Genomic DNA, 22,744 nt, shown 5'->3' on the forward strand with positions numbered 1-22,744 from the left:
CCAAAATCGGTTCAGCGCTGCGCGCTGAGAGCACGTGTTGAAATATCGACCAGGTTGTGTCCTGTCCCAGGTCTACCTGAATATGCTCACCAAATTTGAAGCAGATCCATCGAGAACTTTGGCCGTGCATCGCGAACTCACACACAGACACACAGACAGACGAACTCACACACAGACACACAGACAGACACAAGTCGTATATATATATAGATACTAGATGATTACCCGCTTCGCCGGGTACCGGCTTCGCCGGGAGGAAGAAGTAGAGCCGAATACCCGGCTTCGCCGGGTAGAGCCGGTGAGTGGCGCACCGTACGCGATTGACGCCACACGAAGGAAGGGAGATAAACGCGCAAAACACTGGAGAAGGATGGGAATGGATGTACAGAAAAACCATAAAAACCAAAATCGGTTCAGCGCTGCGCGCTGAGAGCACGTGTTGAAAATTCTCATCGACCAGGTTGTGTCCGGGGTCTACCTGAATATGCCCACCAAATTTGAAGCAGATCCATCGAGAACTTTGGCCGTGCATGGCAAACACACAGACAGACAGACAGACAGACAGACAGACACAAGCCGTATATAGATATACGCGTATATATGCGCGCACTGAGAGCACGTGTTGAAAATTTTCATCGACCAGAGATTGTGTCCGGGGTCTACCTGAATATGCCCACCAAATTTGAAGCAGATCCATCGAGAACGTTGGCCGTGAATCGTGAACACACAGACAGACACACACACACAAGCCGTATATAGATATAGATATACCTCACATGACAGCCTTTATTATTAGTTCCTATTTTGTTCGTTGGTCATGGAACAATTCAAAAGAAGTCAAGTTATAGGATTATAGGAAAGTTCATGTGGCCTAGGGAGACGATTTAGCTACGTCCGTATAATTTAGGACCTATATTTGTCACTGAGTCTGCCTTTTATGAAAAGAAGAAAAAACATATTTGTACTCACGTTGGTGATGACATTTCAAATCATTTTTGGTAATTGGTATTGTCCTTTGGGAATTTACCCGTGGAAATTCGGGCTCCTATCCTTGGGTATAGCGAGCCGAAGAAAATATGGCAAAAATGTAGAAGAAATACCTTTTAAAATCCCAAGGCCACAAAGCCGTCTCAACATTTTTGTAAACGCAAAAATTACATGATCAAATTATGCTATGAAAAACCTGGTGAAAACGACATAAGCAAATGCACAACAAATGTATGCATCAATTTTCCTAAAAATCCGTTCGGCACATTTTGACAAATGTTTATCACATGCACACACAGACATCGGGAGACATGGGTCCCCCCGCCCTCGTTAAATCATTCAGTCGGGTTTGACTGAAAGTAAAAACAAAGTTAGATTGACTTAGACCAGGACAGCATGACGGCCAAACGAGACAAAGGACAGACTCAGCCATGGTATATGTACAAACACAAAGGTACATTAGATGGCACACAGCTTTTTAGCGGATGTTTTCGCATCACCCTTTGCGGAGAGCAATAACCTTTTCAACCAGCCCACTTACTAAGTGTTCTTTTTTTTTTTCTTTTTCTTTTTTTTCGTCCTTACACCTGTTCCTTTGTCCCGTTGTGCTCTCACACCGCCCCGTCCCTGCACTCACTGCTCCAACCACCTCTGAATTTCGTTCCGCTGCCAGACTTGTCGATTTTACAGACGCTCCAGGGGTCGGGTCGGGTCGCTACGGTAGGCTACCCTCGGAAGATGACACTGCACTTCTGCTGAGTCACTTCGACGGTGTTCAGTAGTGGGTCTGTCCCGAGCTAACGGACGCAGCCCACTACCTACTATGCCCCCTACAAACGACATTGACTTTTAAGTCGCGGAGCCAGACTGAGTGAGCGTCCCCTCCAGAGAGCAGACCGCCACCACGTCCCTCCGTCGACCCCCCAGAACGTCACACGTTGAAGACTGACAGCAGAACTACTATTCAGGGAAGGATCGAACAGGAACACTGAGACCAAGGTCACCGGGCATGAAGGGCCACAAGAGCAAGGACAATTTATATTTTGGATGATTAATGAGATGAGGATGATTATAATGATGATGCTTTGGATTTCCAATTTTGGTTTGAGACTACGTGACAGGGCAGCACTTTACGCTTACTGTCATAATATATCCTGGCGTCAACCAGGCCCGAGAACTGCCGCACCTGCGGTGTTGATCAGGTATACAGAACCTGAGCACCCTCAAAGTCGCATTCGTTAAGTGAATGACACTCGGCTGTGTGATCCCAGCCTTCCCATAGGAACCATAGCACTTCCATTCTGGGTAGGAGCCGACCGTAGCCCGAAAAACCCACATGACCCTGATGGGATTCGAATCCACGACCTCCCGGCCCGCAGCCCGATGCGCTAACCACTGCGCTACGGGGGCCGGTTACTTACTAAGTGTTCTTAGTCAATATTGAAGTTTGAAAGAAATGCATACAGACAAAGCCATAGCTGAGCCTAAATGTTTATCATTCATTGCATCAGAAAAAAAATGCTCATTTCCATATCTTCATTTGTCAGTTTGTTAATTCAAGTGAAATATTCATAACCAAATTTGCTGTTGATAAAAAAAAAACCACAACCGGCATGCATAATAAACCATATCTGTGTTTTAAATTGTTATTTTACGATCCGCACATTGCGTGAAAACTACCACCTTTACAGCAGCTTGCGTTTTGCTTGAATTCGGAGCATGCCCGCAGGACAAAAACTTAATGGAGAGAATTCTCTTTATAGGCATATCGAATAATTGATGTATTTGGAGCAATAATTGTGTCCTTTTGAGGCACATGTGAATATAAAGGAAAACGTAGTCCCATATTAAACTATTTCTTGGTCGTGGGGGAGCGAAATGTAAGAGATGTCAACTACTCTCGGGCGAGCTTTGTGAGGGCGGTGCTCTTTCTCTCGCTGCCTTAGACTTCCCCGGCCCTGATTAGGGTCAATTACGAATTTCAAGCTGGGTTGACTCTAGGTTTCACATTCTTTCATATAATAAAACCTCTGAGGTTTCATATGTCAGCTGTCTATAAGTTAGTCAAGAAATAAAGAACAAGCGTTTGTTATTGTTTCTTTTTTTCTTCAAACATTGAACTACTGCACACGCCAGCATATCCTACAACATGCTGTAAATTTCATTTGAACCACTCTCACAAGCTTCGACGACAGACGATCTGTTGTTGTTGTTGTTGTTGTTTTTCTGTGGTACTGTGTGGCTGGCGGGTAAAACTCTCAAATTTCACCACTGTGAAGAAACTGTCAATGCACTGCCTTCGTACCAACGATATTGACGGCCCGGTACTGTTCGTTATCGCTTCATACGGGACATCTTGGATCGTACCTTTTTTCAGTCAGTTTGTCAGAGTGTGTGTGTGTGTGTGTGTGTGTGTGTGTGTGTGTGTGTGTGTGTGTGTGTGCGTGTGTGTGTGTGTCTGTGTGTGTGTGTGTCTGTGTGTGTGTGTGTGTGTGTATGTGTGTGTTTGTGCGCGAGCACATGTGTGTGCATATGTGTGTTTGTCTGTGTGTGTCTGTGTGTGTCTGTGTGCGCGCGCATGTGTGTGTGTGCGCGCGCATGTGTGTGTGTGTGTGTGTGTGCGTGTGTCTGTATGTGCGTGCGTGCGTGCGTGCTTGCGTGCGTGCGTGTGTGTGTGTTTGGAAAGCCTATTTCCAAATCTACTCAATGGATCTTCATCAAATTTGACATGGATATTCTTGAGGGGATTTTCTTGTGCTTTTTTTCTTTTGATAGGACAGTTTTATGTCGTCATATTTGCCCGTTTGCAAGAGTTGAGTCGTGAAACCCTGTACCACGTCACTGCTCGTCGGTAGGCTTGGAGAGTGTTATTTGCATGCATGCAATAGTCACAATCGTTAAAATCGCTGTTTGTGCTATTTCGACCAATCTGTACACATAGTGCCGAGATGTATACGTTCTACGTTTACAGACGTCCACATACATCTTCCATGCGCATTTGTTCCCCTGATGTTCCTTTGTCACTGACATTAAAAACAAAAGGGTATTGGTTTTTTTTCTTCTTACAAACCATGGAACCACTTTAAATCATGGATAAAAATTCTTTTGTTTTTGTTTTGTTTTTCTCTCAAGTGTTCTTCATCCTCAAAATAATGGAGGAAGGGGCAAAGGGGGTGTGTGTTTCTATGTCAACAATTTTCAGAGGGGGAAAATCGTTTAGCTTGGAACGCAGTTGATCTGATTGTGGTTTGTAGTTTAAGGGCAAAACATGGAAACATTCAGACATAAAATAAGAACATTGATTAAAACTACAAACACAAGCCACAATTCGAACGTTCTCAGTTTCCAAGCAATAATTTATTTCATACAGACAAACACCAACGTATCACACAAACACAAAAAAAGAAAGAAAAGAACTTCAGCGTGTATACCTTATGGCATTTGTATACACAGTACCTATATATCATACAAGAAAAATTATAACGACCCCCCCCCCCCCCCCCCACCATGTTGACAGTTAATCTCTCTCTCTCTCTCTCTCTCTCTCTCTGTCTCTCTCTCTCTCTCTCTCTCTCACACACACACACACACACACACACACACACACACACATATACACACTCACACACTGACACACACACACACACACACACACACACACACACACACACACAGGCAGTTGACTAGGCATTCTATTCTATAAGTACCCATCATGCTTCAGTGTTTGAATTATTGTACTTGAGTCATGGAACATTATTTTATTTTCGTTGAATCGTCTCTGGGTTCAAACTATGTTCGCATGTGTACGGAATACTTGCTTATTGTTCACGTCTCTGCAACCCACCAATAAAAACGGTTTCAGAATCGACAAAGAACTGTGCCTTTGCTAAGTCAATGTGATCTTCGTCCTCCTTCTCCACACCTTCAAGAGGTGGAGCAGTAGCAACAGCCCTATGGCAATGAGTCATGTTCTTGAACGTATCTCCATGGCCATGGCTGCTTTTGTCTTTAGATTTATTTGGCATCGGGGATCCTTGTCTGTCACATCTTGGCTGACAGGAAACACAGCAGCTTTGGTGGGGGTTCACCACATGATCGGTGGCAAATGTCTTCACTTGAGACGAATATTCACATTTTGCAACCACAAGCGCTTTTGTTGGTAGCCGTGAGTACAGACCTTTCCTTTGAGCTTTTGGTTGATGGACGCAATCGCACTGACAATTCTTGTGCGAAAGAAGGGGGTCTTCTTCCAAAGAATGGTGACATCCTTCTTGGCAAAGCTCGATATCTGCATCACAACGACAAGAAGAGTGTGAACTTGTTCTCGAATGTCCACATTTGGGCGTTTCAATACACTGAGCGTTCGCTTGGCAGAGTTCTTCATCGTGGCAAGATCCATCATGGCAGCAACAATTTTGTCTTGCTTTGCGGGAATTCTTGTGATAATACGGCCCTACTTTGCAAGTCTGCTTTTCCGAGTATTGCCCTTCTTCGCAGATCTGGGGTTCAGCGTGGTGTCCCTCTTGACAAGGATGAATTTCGGACTTCGGTCTTGTCTTACAAGGTTGCAGCTCCATACTTGGTCTGGAGGCATCGCAGATAGAGCTTTTTCGCTGTGAGCAGGCGCACACAGTACAGAGAGGTTCATCAGCACAAACACCACTGTTGACGTTTACAGGACAGTGGTTCGGCGTACCGTTATAGTTGTTCTGCAATACGATCACCTCCCTTCCCGACCCAGATGTGGCCCCAAGCCTTCTCGTGCGACCGGTGCTTTTCTCCAGAGCGATTTCCTCCTTCGACCCTCCGCAAGACCTTGACCTTGACCTCATCAGTCCCCGCGGCCTTGACCTAGGATCAACGTATCCGTCCTCGATGATGAACCTCGACTCTTCCTCGACGTGGGGGCTGCTGCTTAGAGCGATGATGACGGCGACAAAAATGACGAGGACGGAGGCTCCAAAGTCGATGCCAAAGGCCCAGGAGTAGCCGATGTGGCTATTCGTTTTCAGGATGTGGGAGGTCTTGGCAACATACAGCAGACAGCTGACCACGCCCAGCACACCTGTAACAGATAGTTGAGTGCACGGATAAGTCAACGTATTGGATGACTCTGATTCCATGAACCAGGGTTCCTCAGGCAGGATGATCGTGTGCTATGGTAGGGGGTGGGAGTGGGCTTTGCCTGTGGAGATTGGCAAGAGCCGGAAGAGCATCGTCATTTGCTTTTGTGTTTTATGGTTGTTAAAGCTAGGGAGCTGCAGGCTGTTAAAATGACTAGGTGTATGTGCTTTTGAACACACAGAACAAACACCCCAAGGGGTGATGTCTTGGCTTTGCTTAGGACTGCAGGACTACAGACAAGGAAAGCAATTTTTTTTAGAAATAAAGGACGCCACAGATAAGGACAAAGAATGTTGTCTCGAACGCGATCGTTTGGATAGCGATTTCTTTATTCACGTTAGCGTGCCACAAACTAGCCATATCTAGCCGGAAGCCGGATGCCCCCTTCTCCCCCTACCCAGCAAGTGTACCTCGGTATTTCAAATGCTAAATTTCAACAGCATCTGGAGGACAAGGCTCTCCAGGCCCCCGCCCGGCCAACCCCTGTACCATTGGCTGATTTTGGAAGCCTCTCCATCTCATACACTTGGTCAAGCCCCGATGGAACACTTAAAGGTGCGTTTAAAGGCACGGTCTTTCCCGTGTAAACGATTCAGTTCACCATCTCAGATCTGCCCAGGCCTATATTTGGAATATGAAAATCCCTCCATTTCAACATATGCGAAAAACCAATTGCCTAGTTGCTATCTGTGGAGGGAACTTTGTTTTAAGGGTTTCATTTCTTAACGGAGACTTTTTACAATGAGCGAAATTAATTCATAACAAATCTTACTCTGCACAGAAGACACCGAGGTTGTGTATCTTAGGTTTTTGTTGAAGGGAAGGGATGGGTTTACCCAATGTAAACGCCTGGACAGATCTGAGATGCTGACCCGAATCCTTTACACGATCGGGTAAGTGTAAGTACGGTGAATGTTGTCTAGAGCACGCTAGTTAATCCAACGTAGGCATTATAAAGTTACGTAGAAGAAAGCGTGTAACAAAGTAACATCTACTACACGCACACGCACACATCCATACCCCCCCCCCCCACACACACACACACACACACACACACACACACACACAAACTACAAAAGAACACTCCAACCTGAAGTGTTCCACTTTTCATCTTGTGCTCAAAACTGGTTAAACAAAAATTTAAAAAATCTACACTTCGATTCAGAGAAGAACAAAATAAAAGTAGTGTTTCACATACCACCAGCAGCTGTCATGATCTCGAGTCGCCTGGAGTACATAACGTTGTCTAGGCAACAGTTGGTGAACACGGCGAAGGCACAGGCCGCCAGCATGGCCACCAGACCCGTGCACTGCAACACCTGGACTGCTCGGAACCAGTCTGTGGACAAAATAATGCTGCCGTAAGTTGCAGTGCAAATACAATCGGGGCTCCCCACAAATGCATTATCAATAAATGGGTTTCAGGGCTGTTTTGCACGAAGCGAAAGTGGGTGCCAGCCACCCGAACGGGTGAGAACAAACCACGGGGCGGCGTGATTCGTTGAAATAACAACATATCTCAATTTCAACCAATCCAAAACCGCGACTGGCTCCCACCCGGTTGGTAACTTTCTCGTGCTCCTCAGCCCAGGATCCCCAATTATAACTTTTTGGGGGTCCACAGACCCCCGCAGCGGAACTTTAGAGGGTCACAAAACCAGGAGGACTTTTGGAAGTTCTGTGAGATCTTCGCGAAAGCTTTATTTGTCATATCGGTTTACCCCGTGAATTCGCGTAGATGCAGATCGGGCAATAAGTTTTCGAAATCCAGACAAGCGGTCATTCTGTATGTTCTTGCCTGCCTGCCTACCTGCCTGTCTGTCTGCCTTTCTGTCTGTCTGTCTGTCTGCCTGTCTGTCTGTCTGTCTGTGCGGCGCGTGCGTGCGTGCGTGCGTGCGTTTGTGTGTCGCATCAGTGGTTGAAATTTAACTCAAGTTGTTGTTCACTTGCACACTGATAACTTTCTTGCGATGACCATGCAAACAAAAAAAATGCTTTTTGAACCAGCTTACCTGGAGCTTCAATGGAAGTACACTCTTCTTCGGCGGACGAGGAACAGCCCTGCCAAAGACCGCTGTGTCGGATCACTTGATTCTGGGCTTCGCTGTACGTCTGAGCCCACCAAGGGGAAGCCATGCCCCCTAAGAACAACGCCGTTGCCCCTAGCAACAGGAACACGCCCACCTGATAGCAGATGGGGCGCTGAGAGAAGGACACCATCCTGCTGAGGAACAAAAGCAAAACTGGTCAGCAAAGATATAAAGTGGTCAGTGAAAATATAAAATTGATCAGTGGAAATATAAAAATGCAAGTACAAAATAAACCAATTCGGCAATTAGGAAGAAAAGCATATTTACCTCTTTCACAGTTCAGAAAATAATTGTGGTTTTTTGTTTTGTTTCAGACAATCGACACCAACACTCTGTCTTTATTCCTGCGCTTGCGACTGTCTGACTAAACGCCGCTCGCCGGCAGTCACTTTTAAATACACACACGCATGTCACAATGACAAATGTCCGTTATAATGTTTGGTCAGAAATGAGACGCGTTGTAAGTTGAAGTTGCAGTAAGTACATATAATTAGGGATAAAAAGAAACAACGCCCACTGAACAAGCGCATCGATCTTAAAATTGTCTACCGGACGCGTTCAGAATAGTTCCATGACGACAAAATATCTTCCTTTCTGCTCAAGAGGCGGATGTTTGAAAGTCTACATTATCCACATCCACACGCGTACACGCAAGCACACACATATATAGGTTACACACTCCGAGTTCTGAATATCTTCCATATTTTCCCGAGCAGGGGCGGATTAAGGGGGGGGCGGAGTTTCCGGAACCCCCCCCCCCTTCCCCAAGCCTAAAAATAAAAAAAAATTTAAAATGAGAAAAAAATAAAAAAATAAATTTGAAAATAAAGAAAAAATTATGGCTCAGATTGCACCAGATTGCTCCATTTTCTTTGTTTTTATCCAAATGTTCCGGGGGGGCATGCCCCCGTTACCCCCTAGGAGCCGGCCTTTGTCGTCTAAATGACGGTTTTGGAAGGTAGTTGGGTAATTTGTTGGCTTATGTTGCACCAGATCGGTCAGTTTTCCTTGTTTTGATCCAAAGTTGTCTTCTTACATTAACTTTGAGAAGGTGTATCAGGGCAAGTTTCATTGCTCAGATTGCACCAGATTGCTCCATTTTCCTTGTTTTTATCAACATTTTCGGGTGGGTGGGCATATGCCCCCGGACCCCCTTAGGGGGTTCGGGCGCCCGGCTTCGCGCCCTCAACTTAACGCTTCGCGGCGTCGATCTGTCTCTAAAAGAAATTTGGAAACCCCCCTTTAAAATGATGTGATCTGCCCCTGCCGAGGGTCGATTTTCATGTATTACCGAGCCTTTGGCGAGGTGATACCTGAAAATCTACCCGAGGGAAAATATGCAAGATATTCAGGACGAGTTGTGTAAGCTTTTTATCCCATTACTCCGACGTTTTCTTTAAAACACCAACTTTTTCCACTAAAACCTGCCGGTGCCTGTTTTCTGCTTGCCAAAAGCCTCTGCAGACGAAATTCATGTCAATGAATTCATGCGCAAAGGTAGTTCCCTTTTGTTTGCAAAATGGACGGCGTCATTCGACTTGTATGTGGACATTCAGTCATTCATGCATATTGCTTATAAAAAGGTATGCTATTTGCTTTTACATTTTAAAAGTCATCTTAAAATATCCTTGTGTATATATATTTGACATCGGCTTTCGTTATACTCGATTCGGAATACCGGGTATATGTTTTTACCAGAATTGCGCACAATAACGGCAGCGCAACGAATTCAGTTCGGGCCGTGCTGGTTTGATCGGTGACCCAAGTCGGTTTGCATGCGCAGTGTTACTGTTAGTCGGTGATTGAAATTGTGGCTATCATCACGCTGTTCTGTTTCGGTTTTCACACGTGGATCACTTACATATTCAGTCGTCACGTTTAAGGTGAGCCTAAGCTTCAATATTTTGCCTGTCGTAGACCTTTAAGCGATAAAGCCTGGAAGTTGTATGTCGGTACTGAGAGCCGGCACGGTACATCGCTTTCTACTTTGTCCCGGTCTTGAGTTTGAACATCTAATCTTGGATATGTTACAGTAAATTCTCGAAACTAGGACATTTGCGAAATCCCTGAAAATTTCAGTAAATTTGTGAATTTCCTGTTTCACTCGGGGATTTCACGAATTTCCTAAAAATTCTAGGAAATTTGCGAATTTCCTGAAATGAGCATGCCATTTTTTCACAAATTTACTAATCAATGAAAAACGTTTCAGTAAATTTGTAAAATTCTTAAAAAAAAAAAAAAGTCCGTTTTCTTTATTTTACATTGTGATTTTGATCCAACATTGATTATACATCCAACGCGGTAGGCATAGTTTTGCTTGCAGTTGCATGAACATTACGATCACATCCCCTTCTCTTCCCATATATCTTCACCGTATCTCCAACTTCTTTTCGTCTTCTTCTTTTCATTTTGATGCCACTTCCTGAACCCAGCGGCATTGACTGATTCACACAAGCCCGTCTAGCACTAGCAGACGACAGTTCGAACAGCCTTGAACAGCATGAGATAATAAAGTTAATTTGATTTGATTTGAATTGATTTGACTCGTTTTTCAATAGCAAGTGCTTTTCATACCGCAAGGGAGGCAACCACATCGATAGAACATTAATTCTTTAAAAAAAAAAAATCGCTAAAGGCGCCGGCGTTCGTGCAACTTTTTATGCGAGAACATTGTTGATTTGCATTTTGAAAGTGCTTACGTACTGTGATCGGCAAAGATCACATCTCTCAGTTTCAGAGAAAGCGAAAGTGAATGATACAAGTCTACACCCTGTAGTCTATTCCTTGTTTAATGCGGTTTTTCTCCCTCATGACTGGATAATAAAGTAAAAAAACAGACGATGTAGGCTAAATCACTGGCACTGATACGTTCTTGCACATCTTAACTAATTACAACTGTAAAAATATGTAATGCGTGTGCCAGCATCTCACTAAAAATGCGTCCCGTAAAGAAATCAAAAATCAAAAAATAAATAAATGTTGAAAAACTATCGTCAACGACAAAAATTAAAAAGCAAGCAAAGAAAAAAACTCACCTGGAAAAAATCTATTTATATAAGTAGTTCAGTTACATTATTCTCTTCTATAAATAAAGGTCAAACATCCTCTTCCCCACTTTAACCCGCTTAACCCCCACCCCCACCCCCCGCCCACAAACACCCACACATGTTTCATAAATCACTCCAAACATTTCCGGAAACAAATATCTTTATATCAATTACCTGCATTATATCTAACTACAAATAAAGTCCATGACCATCCCCCTCCCCCACCCTGACATGGGAGGCAAATATCCGGCCATACTAGAGAACTGCCCACGGGTCAGTTGGTGGGTTTATATAAATAAGTATACGGAACAGAGTGTGCATGTACGCTTGTGACGTAAACGACTCGACATTTTCTAGAGTATGAGGAGGGCGGGAGGATATAATGTAATATATCATAACACGTTCTTCAAAATAAGGGTTTGACGTAGAAACCACACAGAAGTAGAGAGATAGAGGGGGGGGGGGGGGACTGAGAGAGAAACAGGCAGACTGACAGACATACAGACTCAGATAGACAGACAGACAAACAGAAAGCAAGCGAGAGACAGAGAGAGAGAGAGAGAGAGAGAGAGAGAGAGAGAGAAACAGTGCAGACAGACACAGAGAGAGAGAGAGAGAGAGAGAGAGAGAGAGAGAGAGAGAGAGAGAGAGAGAGAAACAGTGCAGACAGACAGAGAGAGAGAGAGAGAGAGAGAGAGAGAGAGAGAGAGAGAGAGAGAGAGAGAGATAGAGAGAGAGACTCGAAACAGTGCAGACAGACAAAGAGACAGCGCAGACAGACAGACAAACAGAGTCAGTGAAGTACGGTGTTTTATTGGCATCACGGAGACTGAGCAATAGGAAAAATGCAGATTGTGAAGTGATCACACAAACAGCGTCGTAAGACAGAAAAGGGGGAATAATGATTCGTCCCGGGCCCGACTGATATTTTGCTCAGGTATCGCAATACTTTTCCTATTGAACTGCAGAGAAACAGAAAGACAGACCGACAAAAAGAGACAGAGATATTGAGGACAGACGCAGATACAGACAGACAGACAGGCAGACGGAGAGAGAGCGGGTCAGACAGACAGACAGACAGAGAGGGAGACAGATAGAAAGACACGGACAGACTGCAGAGACTGAGAAACACACACACACACACACACACACACCGTGGCACACACACACACACACACACACACACACACATACGCCCAGGTAGCGTGAAAGAGAGAATCCTTTTCTAGTCAGAGTCAATCAGTTCCAGCACAAGGTATGTCTAAGACCTCTCATCAATCGTCAGTCACTCTCTCTCTCTCCCCTGGATTTCCTTTCTTCCCCTGTAAACGATCGTATAAATTAACATAAACTGATCCTTCAGACGTTTACATGAAATGAGACTCGAGAAATCTTTCAAGTCACGTGAACACATAAAAACAACACATAGCCTGGCTGATTTCTGTACACGGCGGGATATTTTTTTTTTATACCTAAACAACGAAGCAAAAGCTACTTATCCGCCGTGTTAAAAACTATATTATATATTATATTTTCCTTCCCGGGCGCTTTAATGAATAATGAAAGTCATAAACTCAGACAAAACTAATATTTTTTCCTTACCTTTCAAATAGCGCCAATATAATCAGTTGCAGCGATGTTTTCACACAATAGTTACTCAACTGCCGAATCACACAAACAGACAACACACAAACACTTGAGTCAGGAAACTGGAGTCTGTCAACTGTCCGGAAAAGAAGGACCAGCAAAACTAATCCTTGAAATTACCTCAGGATTTCACGAGCCCAGTTAAACACGCATAGTGACAAAGGTTACTATCCAACGACGCAGTCATAGAAAAGACACAGAACTTTCGCTGAATGGAATCCAACTAACTATTCCCAGCATATCAGGAAGACTGTTTGGTGCGAGTCGGTCGGCACTACTTCAGTAGGACAGAAACATGCACATCTTGACAGTTAGACTATTGTACGATTTCGAGCACTCGCTCAACTCGAGGCCTTCCTTTTCCTACGTTGCCGTAGCTACGTGAAGGAGTTCCCACTGTCTTCGTCGAAAATATTTGTGCTCCGTGAAATGTGGTCCTTCGTTCACGCAAACAACGAGACGAACAAAATCACGAGACGAAAAAAATTGTGATCGAAGTAGTTAACAGGCGTTGATCCGGTGAAATGTTGAAAGCAAAATAGCGAAGTTGTAAAAAGGCTTGACTACATCATTCTGCCGCGATTTCCAACGCGTGAGAGAAGGGACTGGATCCAATAAAATCACTGAAAGCTTCCGCCACACTGGGACTGACCGTAGTTCTGCAGGCAGGAGGGGGGGCGGGGGGGGAGACCGGAAGGAGCGGGGGCTGTGGGGGGGGGGGGGCGGGACTGGGGGTTGAGGAACATAGGACGGAAAGAGAGAAACTGACGCTCTTCCTCACGGAAGGGACAAGGGCACGACATTGACTCCTGTGGATTTCAAAAACCTGCCTCACACCACTAAGAACAGCGTAATCCCCCGGTTTTACACTCAATAAAAGCCTGCTGCTTTTCAAGTCGTCAAAACACTCCCACGATTTTGCTGAACACGAAAATTGCTCAGTGTAGTCTGGGGCGGGGGAGGGGACTTAGGCCTAACGGTTCGGGCGTGCTTACTCTGTCGTGTTTTATGCCCTTTTCAAAATAAACGCATCCATGAATGGATTCTGCGTGGTTGAAGGAGAGCGCTTGCGTCATCCGGTTTTGAACCGTTATTTTAAAATGTTCATTCAGACAATCTATAATGTTACGTCTTTTCCTTTGCATCACAAACAATAAACATCACAGCTTTTCATTCAAAGTAGGAAGGGACCGTTTTCAAATTTTCCATAAGAAGCATAGGATTTACCAAGTGGATTTTTGATTATAACCAGGCATAAGTTCAGTTGTGGAACTACACAAAAGAAACAAAATTACCCGTATTTGACCAACTTTGGGGAATGTCTTTATATAGGTAATACACACTGAGCACACAAAAATCAAGTACTTTTTGTTTTACGCATTAACAGCTCGTACGCGTGTGGTTTCATTCCAACTTTCCATTCTGCAAAATCACTTGTCCCGACTGACTATAAAGGGCACTGTTTGATTGAAGAGTGACATGAGTCACGTGACAGCCACTCACAACGAGTTATTTCCAGAATGTGTGTATTGAAAAAAAACCCGACCTGGTTATCATTTTTATACAATAGAAGCCACGTTTAATAACGTTCCTAATGATTATAAACATTTCCGTAGACTTCGGAGGCAGACCTTGAGTTTTACTGTGCGCGTGCCTCGTCGGCTTGCGAGTGTCTGCGCGGTGCGGGTCTCAATTATCAAACAATTACCGTGGTCGTGCCTCGTCTTTAACGGTGGTGTTAAAATTGGCGTCAATATATACAATGAAGTGTTTGCTATTGGGGTTTATCAGGGGGGGAAAAATAACCGTCCTTGTTCGGAAATGCCTCGCCTGTCCTCCCAGACATCCATCACTGTTTGTTCTTGTCGTCTATTTCCGTGGCAAGTGTTGACGCTCCGGATTAGTCTTCGTGCTGTCATTTTAAGACAGCTCTTTTCGTTCTGTCCAAAATAACAACAGTCTAAGTTAGGTCTTGAATTTGCCACCTACAGCAAAGAGGGTAGAAGCTGCTTCTACCCTCTGCCTATTGGGAATACTGTCAAACAAAAAACTGCTTCTACCCTCTGCCTATTGTGAATACTGTCAAACAAAAAAACTGCTTCTACCCTCTGCCTATAGTGAATACTGTCAAACAAAAAACTGCTTCTACCCTCTGCCTATAGTGAATACTGTCAAACAAAAAACTGCTTCTACCCTCTGCCTATAGTGAATACTGTCAAACAAAAAAACTGCTTCTACCCTCTGCCTATAGTGAATACTGTCAAACAAAAAGCTGCTTCTACCCTCTGCCTATAGTGAATACTGTCAAACAAAAAGCTGCTTCTACCCTTTGCCTATAGTGAATACTGTCAAACAAAAAGCTGCTTCTACCCTCTGCCTATAGTGAATACTGTCAAACAAAAAGCTGCTTCTACCCTCTGCCTATAGTGAATACTGTCAAACAAAAAGCTGCTTCTACCCTTTGCCTATAGTGAATACTGTCAAACAAAAAACTGCTTCTACCCTCTGCCTATAGTGAATACTGTCAAACAAAAAGCTGCTTCTACCCTCTGCCTATAGTGAATACTGTCAAACAAAAAGCTGCTTCTACCCTCTGCCTATAGTGAATACTGTCAAACAAAAAGCTGCTTCTACCCTCTGCCTATAGTGAATACTGTCAAACAAAAAAACTGCTTCTACCCTCTGCCTATAGTGAATACTGTCAAACAAAAAGCTGCTTCTACCCTCTGCCTATAGTGAATACTGTCAAACAAAAAACTGCTTCTACCCTCTGCCTATAGTGAATACTGTCAAACAAAAAGCTGCTTCTACCCTCTGCCTATAGTGAATACTGTCAAACAAAAAGCTGCTTCTACCCTCTGCCTATAGTGAATACTGTCAAACAAAAAACTGCTTCTACCCTCTGCCTATAGTGAATACTGTCAAACAAAAAGCTGCTTCTACCCTCTGCCTATAGTGAATACTGTCAAACAAAAAACTGCTTCTACCCTCTGCCTATAGTGAATACTGTCAAACAAAAAGCTGCTTCTACCCTCTGCCTATAGTGAATACTGTCAAACAAAAAACTGCTTCTACCCTCTGCCTATAGTGAATACTCAATACTGTCAAACAAAAAACTGCTTCTACCCTCTGCCTATAGTGAATACTGTCAAACAAAAAACTGCTTCTACCCTCTGCCTATAGTGAATACTGTCAAACAAAAAACTGCTTCTACCCTCTGCCTATAGTGAATACTGTCAAACAAAAAACTGCTGGCGCGGGGCTTATTTATTGTTGTCCTTACGAACTGAACAGAGATTGCTTACTTTTGATCTTTCACACGGAAGAGTTATTATTGCAATAGTATTAACAGTAATAATACCAATTCTCACACGGGAGAATAATAGACCAATAGCATTAAGAGTTATAATACCGATTCCTCGTTCTCTGAAATAAATTAGACATGTGCAGCCATTTATAAAAGTTAAACTTTCCTTTCAAAAATAATCTTTCAATGTGACATACTGATCCATGGTCTAAGATATGTGCGCTTAGAGCATTGGATTGTTGGTCCTTTTCCGGTGATTCATTCTATAGCGGTTTCTTTTGAGACACACAAATGATTTTCTGTCAGGTTTCAGGTTTTGGCGAAGGCGATACTGTATAATGAATCAGATGAAAACGAGGACCTTTAGTTGTTTTCTGCATGCTGAAAACTGCTAGGATCTCTTCTCCTTCATCCGAATTACTATATGCATGAGGCATTTTTTGCAAGATGTATACAATCATAATACTATCTGTGAGAATATGTCATATTATTTAGGAAGCAAAACTTCTTCAATGAATTAGTCACAAGAACTGTTGCTGTTTCTACTTCTGTAATGTGTTACTTTGTTACAAGCACTTCTGCTTTTGTAATGTATGTGCTCGTCAACATTACGGGTTTTGCTGGTATTTCTACTTCTGTAATGTATGAGTTCGTTACACATAAACACGCACTGCTACCGGCACGGTTGGCCTAGTGGTAAGGCGTCCGCCCCGTGATCGGGAGGTCGTGGGTTCGAACCCCGGCCGGGTCATACCTAAGACTTTAAAATTGGCAATCTCACGCCGTGGATGGTGGCACGCCTAGTTTTTTCCACCGCAGGAACAACACCCAATTCGTTCCCCCGCAAGACGAACAACATGGTAGGTGTCTCCAAATTAATGCCTTAAAATAGTATATAACCAGACTTTCTAGTATTGAAGTTTATATCATACTGTTCGTTACTTTATTTTGCATTGGATCAGCTAGTTGTCTTACCATTTACACTCTCGTGTACTACATAAGAGAAGAAATGTCATCAAGACAAGTCAGAAATACTGTCTCCCACGTTAAAAATGATGAAATAACACAAAGCACGGTCAACAGAAGGGCTTAAATCTTTTTGCTGGTCAAAGTCAAACTACTTGTGGATACTGCTCTTCATTTTTAAGTTTAAGCTTACCTTAGTTTAGACTCACGATCGGTTCAAAGATCAACAGTAAAATTTGACGGGGTAAGATCCCCCGCAGCTTGGTCAAACATGCGGGGGACCTTATCTGGTGTCTGCGGGGGACCTTACCCACTGAGAATCGAGTACCACAAAATAACGCTAGATTAGAGCAGCTTATCCACGATGCTGGTGCCCAAAAACGCGCATACAAGGCTGCAAGGTATCGAAGATTAAACCGTGAGTATTAAAATAGTGCTTTAAATGGTAGTTCTTGGTTAATTTGTACGAAATTGAGACCTCTCTGTATAATTTTCACGGACTTCGGCAGAAAATCGAACGCCACTGTTCACGAGTACACAACAAGACATAAATTACATATTATACATATAGCCTAGGCAATTCTGCTTTAGAATATCTATACTTAATAATGTGATTTGCCATAACGTACCTTCACAGGGCAATTCCTTTGCGAGATAACAATTTTGCTTCCGCGTGCGGGGGAACGAATTGGGTGTTGTTCCTGCGGTGGACAAAACTAGGCGTGCCACCATCCACGGCGTGAATCTAGTGGCTGCTCCGCCTGGCGTCTGGCATTATAGGGTTAGTGCTAGGACTGGTTGGTCCGGTGTCAGAATAATGTGACTGGGTGAGACATGAAGCCTGTGCTGCGACTTCTGTCTTGTGTGTGGCGCACGTTAAATGTCAAAGCAGCACCGCCCTGATATGGCCCTTCGTGGTCGGCTGGGCGTTAAGCAAACAAACAAACAAACAAACAAACACGCACTGCTGCTGGGACTACTTGTAGTGTATGGGCTAGTTACAAGTACTGCAGCTGTTTCTACCTTTGTAATATATGAGCTCTTAGAACTAAACCAGCATTGCTGCTGTTACTAATCTGGAATGCATTAATTTGTTACAGATACTACTGTAATGTATGAGTAGGTGGGTTTTTTTACATGCATTGCTGCTGTTACTTCTTCTGAAATGTATGAATGTTTTACACCTAAACAAGCACAACTGCTGCATGATACTACTTATGTAACGTACATGTATGAGTTCGTTGTCAGTTACTGCTTCTGTTACTCCTGCTGTTGCTACTTGCTTCTGCTACATCTACCATAATCACACATATGTTGCTACTGCTGTGGCTGCTTCACCTACGACTTACCTTTAAGTATAATCACACGAACAATTCCCGACTGCGGCAAAGATGGTATTAGATAATAATTTAACAAAATCATAACACTGGGCAATATCATCGACGATCTCATGCACCTGGCCAAACTGTATACATGACAGAAAATACAGAGATGCAGTCCGTCTGTCGAAGTGACCCCGATCAGGTGACACTAATGCTGCATTGAGCAGAAGTACTATAACAGGTGGGAGTAGGAACAAACTTAGCCTTTTAAGGAGGGCAGGAGGACATGTGTTTCCTCCCTTTAACACAGTCACACCCTGCCCCCTTATAAACTCAGTAAAGGGTTACAAATGAAAACGACCGTGAGAGACCAACGTGGTCTTGATAAGCGACTATGTATTTTGTATGTGTGAATGAGTGCAGTATATGACTGTATTTTCAAAACGCGTGAAGTATATGACTGTATTTTCAAAACGCGCCAGTGAAGTACATTACTGTATTTTCCAAATGCGTGAAGTATATTTCTGTATTTTCCAAATGCGTGAAGTATATGACTGTATTTTCAAAACGCGTGAAGTACATTACTGTATTTTCAAAATGCGTGAAGTATATTACTGTGTTTTCAAATTGCGTGATTACTCAGTGTATTTTCAAAATCAACCTCCTGTGACGACAATCTTACTTAGTTCATTAAGACTGGTCTTCGCCGTGTGTGTCAAAAAAGACTTACTTTTACACTCACTGGAATTGCTCTTTAATGACAAGTTGCCTGTTGTTAATGTTAGACACCCACGCTTTCCCAGCGCACTTGGACGAAGACTGACGTCACACGTTACCGTCGAGTCAGGTTCATTGTATTTCATAAAACAAATTTAAACTCCCTTTCCGCGTGTGCTGTGGACGGGCGGGAGTGGTTTTAGTGAAAGAGCAGTGCCAGTAGTGGGTGGTTTTGAAGAGGGCAAGAATGTATGAATGAATGAAGAGAAAGAAAGGAAGAAACGCGATGGCTGAATATTATCGCGGTTCGCTTGACTGGTAATCATTCAGACCTGCTCATATTTTTATTAATCCGGCGCGTGGGTGGTCATATATCTGGCGTCTAGACTCTCAGCTCCGTCGTCACTCGAGTTAATCTGTCCACATGGATGTGACCACAACCACAACCACAACCACAACCACTACCACAACCACTACCACAACCACAACCACTACGTGACAACCACAACCACTACCACAACCACTACCACAACCACTACCACAACCACTACCACAACCACTACCACAACCACCACCACAACCACAACCACTACCACAACCACAACCACTACCACAACCACTACCACAACCACAACCACACTCACTGCGCACTGTAAACCCTCAGTGCTGAATGTTTTCTTTCATTGAAGGTGCCGTCCTTCTCAGAGGTTGAACTCGTAAACTCGAGTTATCCGGCGACGATCTGTTAGCAGCAACCGTGTTGCAAGTATGGCTCTGGGAGCCTATTGTGTGGGGGTGTATTTTTTTCTTGTTTTGTTTTGTGTGTGTGTGTGTGTGTGTGTGTGTGTGTGTGTGTGTGTGTGTGTGTGTGTGTGTGTGTGTGTGTGTGTGTGTGTCAAAAGTTTTGGATAAACTGCGTTACTTTGCAGTCGTGATCTGCTTTAAGCAGGACGTGAACAGCAGAAGCTGGCAAAGCATCTTTAACTCAACCAGAAATAACTGATTGTTCGGACTTGTGGGTGTAAAACCAGAATAATGTGTAAGTGTTCGCGTTCGTAAATGCAACTGAAATTAATTATAATGATATTGTGCAGATACGGAAAACGCAACAAGAAACTTCCCGGTACATCGTCACCCAAAATGAGCTATTCGACGTCCTGCTTGAGGCACATGTCAACACTGGCACAAGATAAGTACGCGAATATTTCCGGTAAAATGATTAACTGTTTTGTGTCGGCCTGTGAAACCTGCCAACGAAAAAAGGCAAATCCAAGCAAAGGCCTGGTTGTGAAATCTGTCAGGTCAAAGTCTTTCTGCGACAGAGGCCAGGTGGACCTTATCAACATGGAGTCATCCCCTGACGGCGGCTTCGTGCACATTCTTAATTACCAGGACCATTTCACAAAATTCCTGGTCCTACGACCGCTGAAAAGCAAAAGAGCGGCAGAAGTTGCATACAACTTAATTGACATTTTCACAATGATTGACGCTCCGTGTATCCTCCAAAGCGACAATGGTCGAGAATTTGTTGCTTCAGTGGTTGACGAACTCAAAAACATGTGGCAAAACCTTCGCATTGTACATGGACGGGCTCGACATCCAGCCAGGGTTCAGTAGAGCGATCGAACGCAGATGTGAAGCAAATGCTGTTAGCGTGGACCATTGACAACGGCACCAGTAACTGGTCTGAAGGGCTCCGCTTTGTCCAGCTACTGAAGAATTCATCCCCAGACAGAAATCTGCAGAACAAAACTCCATACGAGGTGTTGTTTGGGGAAAAACCGAGATTGGGTCTGCAGAAGACCTTTCTGCCTAAAGAAGTTGCAGACGTGCTGACGACAGAGGAAGAGCTGGAATCTGCCATACGAGAGATGACAGGGGCCGAGGATGTTGATGACGAGGCCATGGCCGTACCAGAGATGACAGGGCCAGAGGGAATTACAGACGAAGTCATGGCCATACCAGAGTTGACAGGGGCGGCAGAACCCGTTGCTCAAGACGTTATGGCAGTAGACAAAGAAGATGTGGCTGTCAGTGCAGATTTAGAGACTGGAGATGAGGAATCAGCACAATCCGATTGTTCCCAGGCAGATCCCAGATCTCAAGAAGAAGAGAATGACAATACATCTGATGACCCCACAGTTGCTGAACACATGAAGAAGCTAAGGGCGTGCCGAGCGGAGGCTTCACTTGGCCAAGAAACAAGTAGCGCTCAAATGCTGTCTTCAAGCAATGCCAAACAACCCTCCCTAAACGTCGGGGACTGTGTCCTACTTCCAGTGTCTGAGTTTGACAGGGGTCGACTCGACGCCAGAAATATCCCCGGAGTCGTGTCTAAAATCACAGAACACGGCGCGTATAGGATCGCTACAAAGCACGGCGTCGTCAAGACTGCTTATTCCAGAAACCAGTTACAGAAGGCAGATTGTCAAATCCTAAAGCTTCAAGATACAAACCCAGCCGTTTCTTCTTTTAGAAAAATCGCTACTAAGCATTCCGCCCATGGTGGTCAGGGGTATGCAAAATGCGCCTGTCAGACATCCTGCAGCTCCAAGAGATGCGCTTGTAGAAAAAGCGGCACTCTCTGCCACAGTCACTGCCACCCGAAAAACAGCAAATGTAAAAACAAATAAAAATTACTACCAAACTGCATGTCAGCCAAACTATAACCTGTGTTTGTGGTACTGAAAGATGAAAATAGCAGCTTAACTTGTATTGTTGAGGAGCGTTCTTTTTCACAATTATGCGTAATTCTTCATGTTCATCTATTTGTTCATCTTTTCCTATTATCGTTCTTTTGTTTCGAAAATAAATGTTTGCCTCGCTTGCATCACTAGTATACTGTGTGTGTGTGTGTGTGTGTGTGTGTGTGTGTGTGTGTGTGTGTGTGTGTGTGTGTGTGTGTGTGTGTAAGTGTCCGTGTGTTTGTGTGTGTTTGTGTGTGTTTGTGTGTGTTTGTATGTTTGTTAGTGTGTGCGTGCGTGCTAAAAAGTATATTATCAGATTCATGGTCAGTATCGACGACAACACACACACACACACACACACACACACACACACACACACACACACACACACACACACACACACGCACGCGCACACACATACACACAAACAAACATACACACTAAACTCACTATTGCCGATTTCGCGTAATGGGCAACTTGCCTATTACGCGTAATCGGCTGCCGATTCCGTGTAATCGGCTGCTGAATTCGCGAAATAGGCAAGTTTTAGAGGCGTTTACCCATTACGCGGAATCGGCAATTACGCGAATTCGGCACGACATATATATATATACATGAAGGATCGCAGCTTTAAATAACCTTTTCTTATTTCTTTCTTCTTTCCTTTTTACATTTAGTCAAGTTTGGACTAAAGGGGAATCGAGACGAGGGTCGTGGTGTATGTGTGTGTGTGTGTGTGTGTGTGTGTGTGTGTGTGTGTGTGTGTGTGTGTAGGGCGATTCAGAGTAAACTACCGGACCGATCTATTTGAAATTTTACATGAGAGTTCCTGGGTATAATATCCCCAGAA

At 43.9% G+C, this 22,744-nt stretch overlaps 1 protein-coding gene across 3 annotated transcripts; it reads right to left on the minus strand.

Annotated features, from left to right (window-relative positions):
• Positions 1-4,580: 4,580 nt before the first annotated feature.
• LOC138958736 (uncharacterized) lies at positions 4,581-18,671 on the minus strand. Of its 3 annotated transcripts, none has more exons than XM_070330010.1 (4): positions 18,518-18,671; positions 8,124-8,335; positions 7,310-7,450; positions 4,581-6,052 (listed from the first exon to the last, which is right to left on the minus strand). In XM_070330010.1, the coding sequence occupies exons 2-4, from the start codon at positions 8,329-8,331 to the stop codon at positions 4,806-4,808; spliced, it is 1,596 nt and encodes a 531-aa protein (XP_070186111.1). In that variant the 5' UTR covers positions 8,332-8,335; positions 18,518-18,671; the 3' UTR covers positions 4,581-4,805. The 3 variants fall into 3 exon arrangements, with proteins under 3 accessions (XP_070186111.1, XP_070186112.1, XP_070186110.1); XM_070330009.1 differs by lacking the exon at positions 18,518-18,671 and adding an exon at positions 12,851-13,519 and having other exon boundaries at positions 4,582-6,052; XM_070330011.1 differs by lacking the exon at positions 18,518-18,671 and having other exon boundaries at positions 8,124-8,904.
• Between the last annotated feature and the right edge of the window lie 4,073 nt (positions 18,672-22,744).

The sequence above is a fragment of the Littorina saxatilis genome, linkage group LG2 (assembly GCF_037325665.1).
Source record: "Littorina saxatilis isolate snail1 linkage group LG2, US_GU_Lsax_2.0, whole genome shotgun sequence".
Classification (NCBI taxonomy): Eukaryota; Metazoa; Mollusca; class Gastropoda; order Littorinimorpha; family Littorinidae; genus Littorina; species Littorina saxatilis.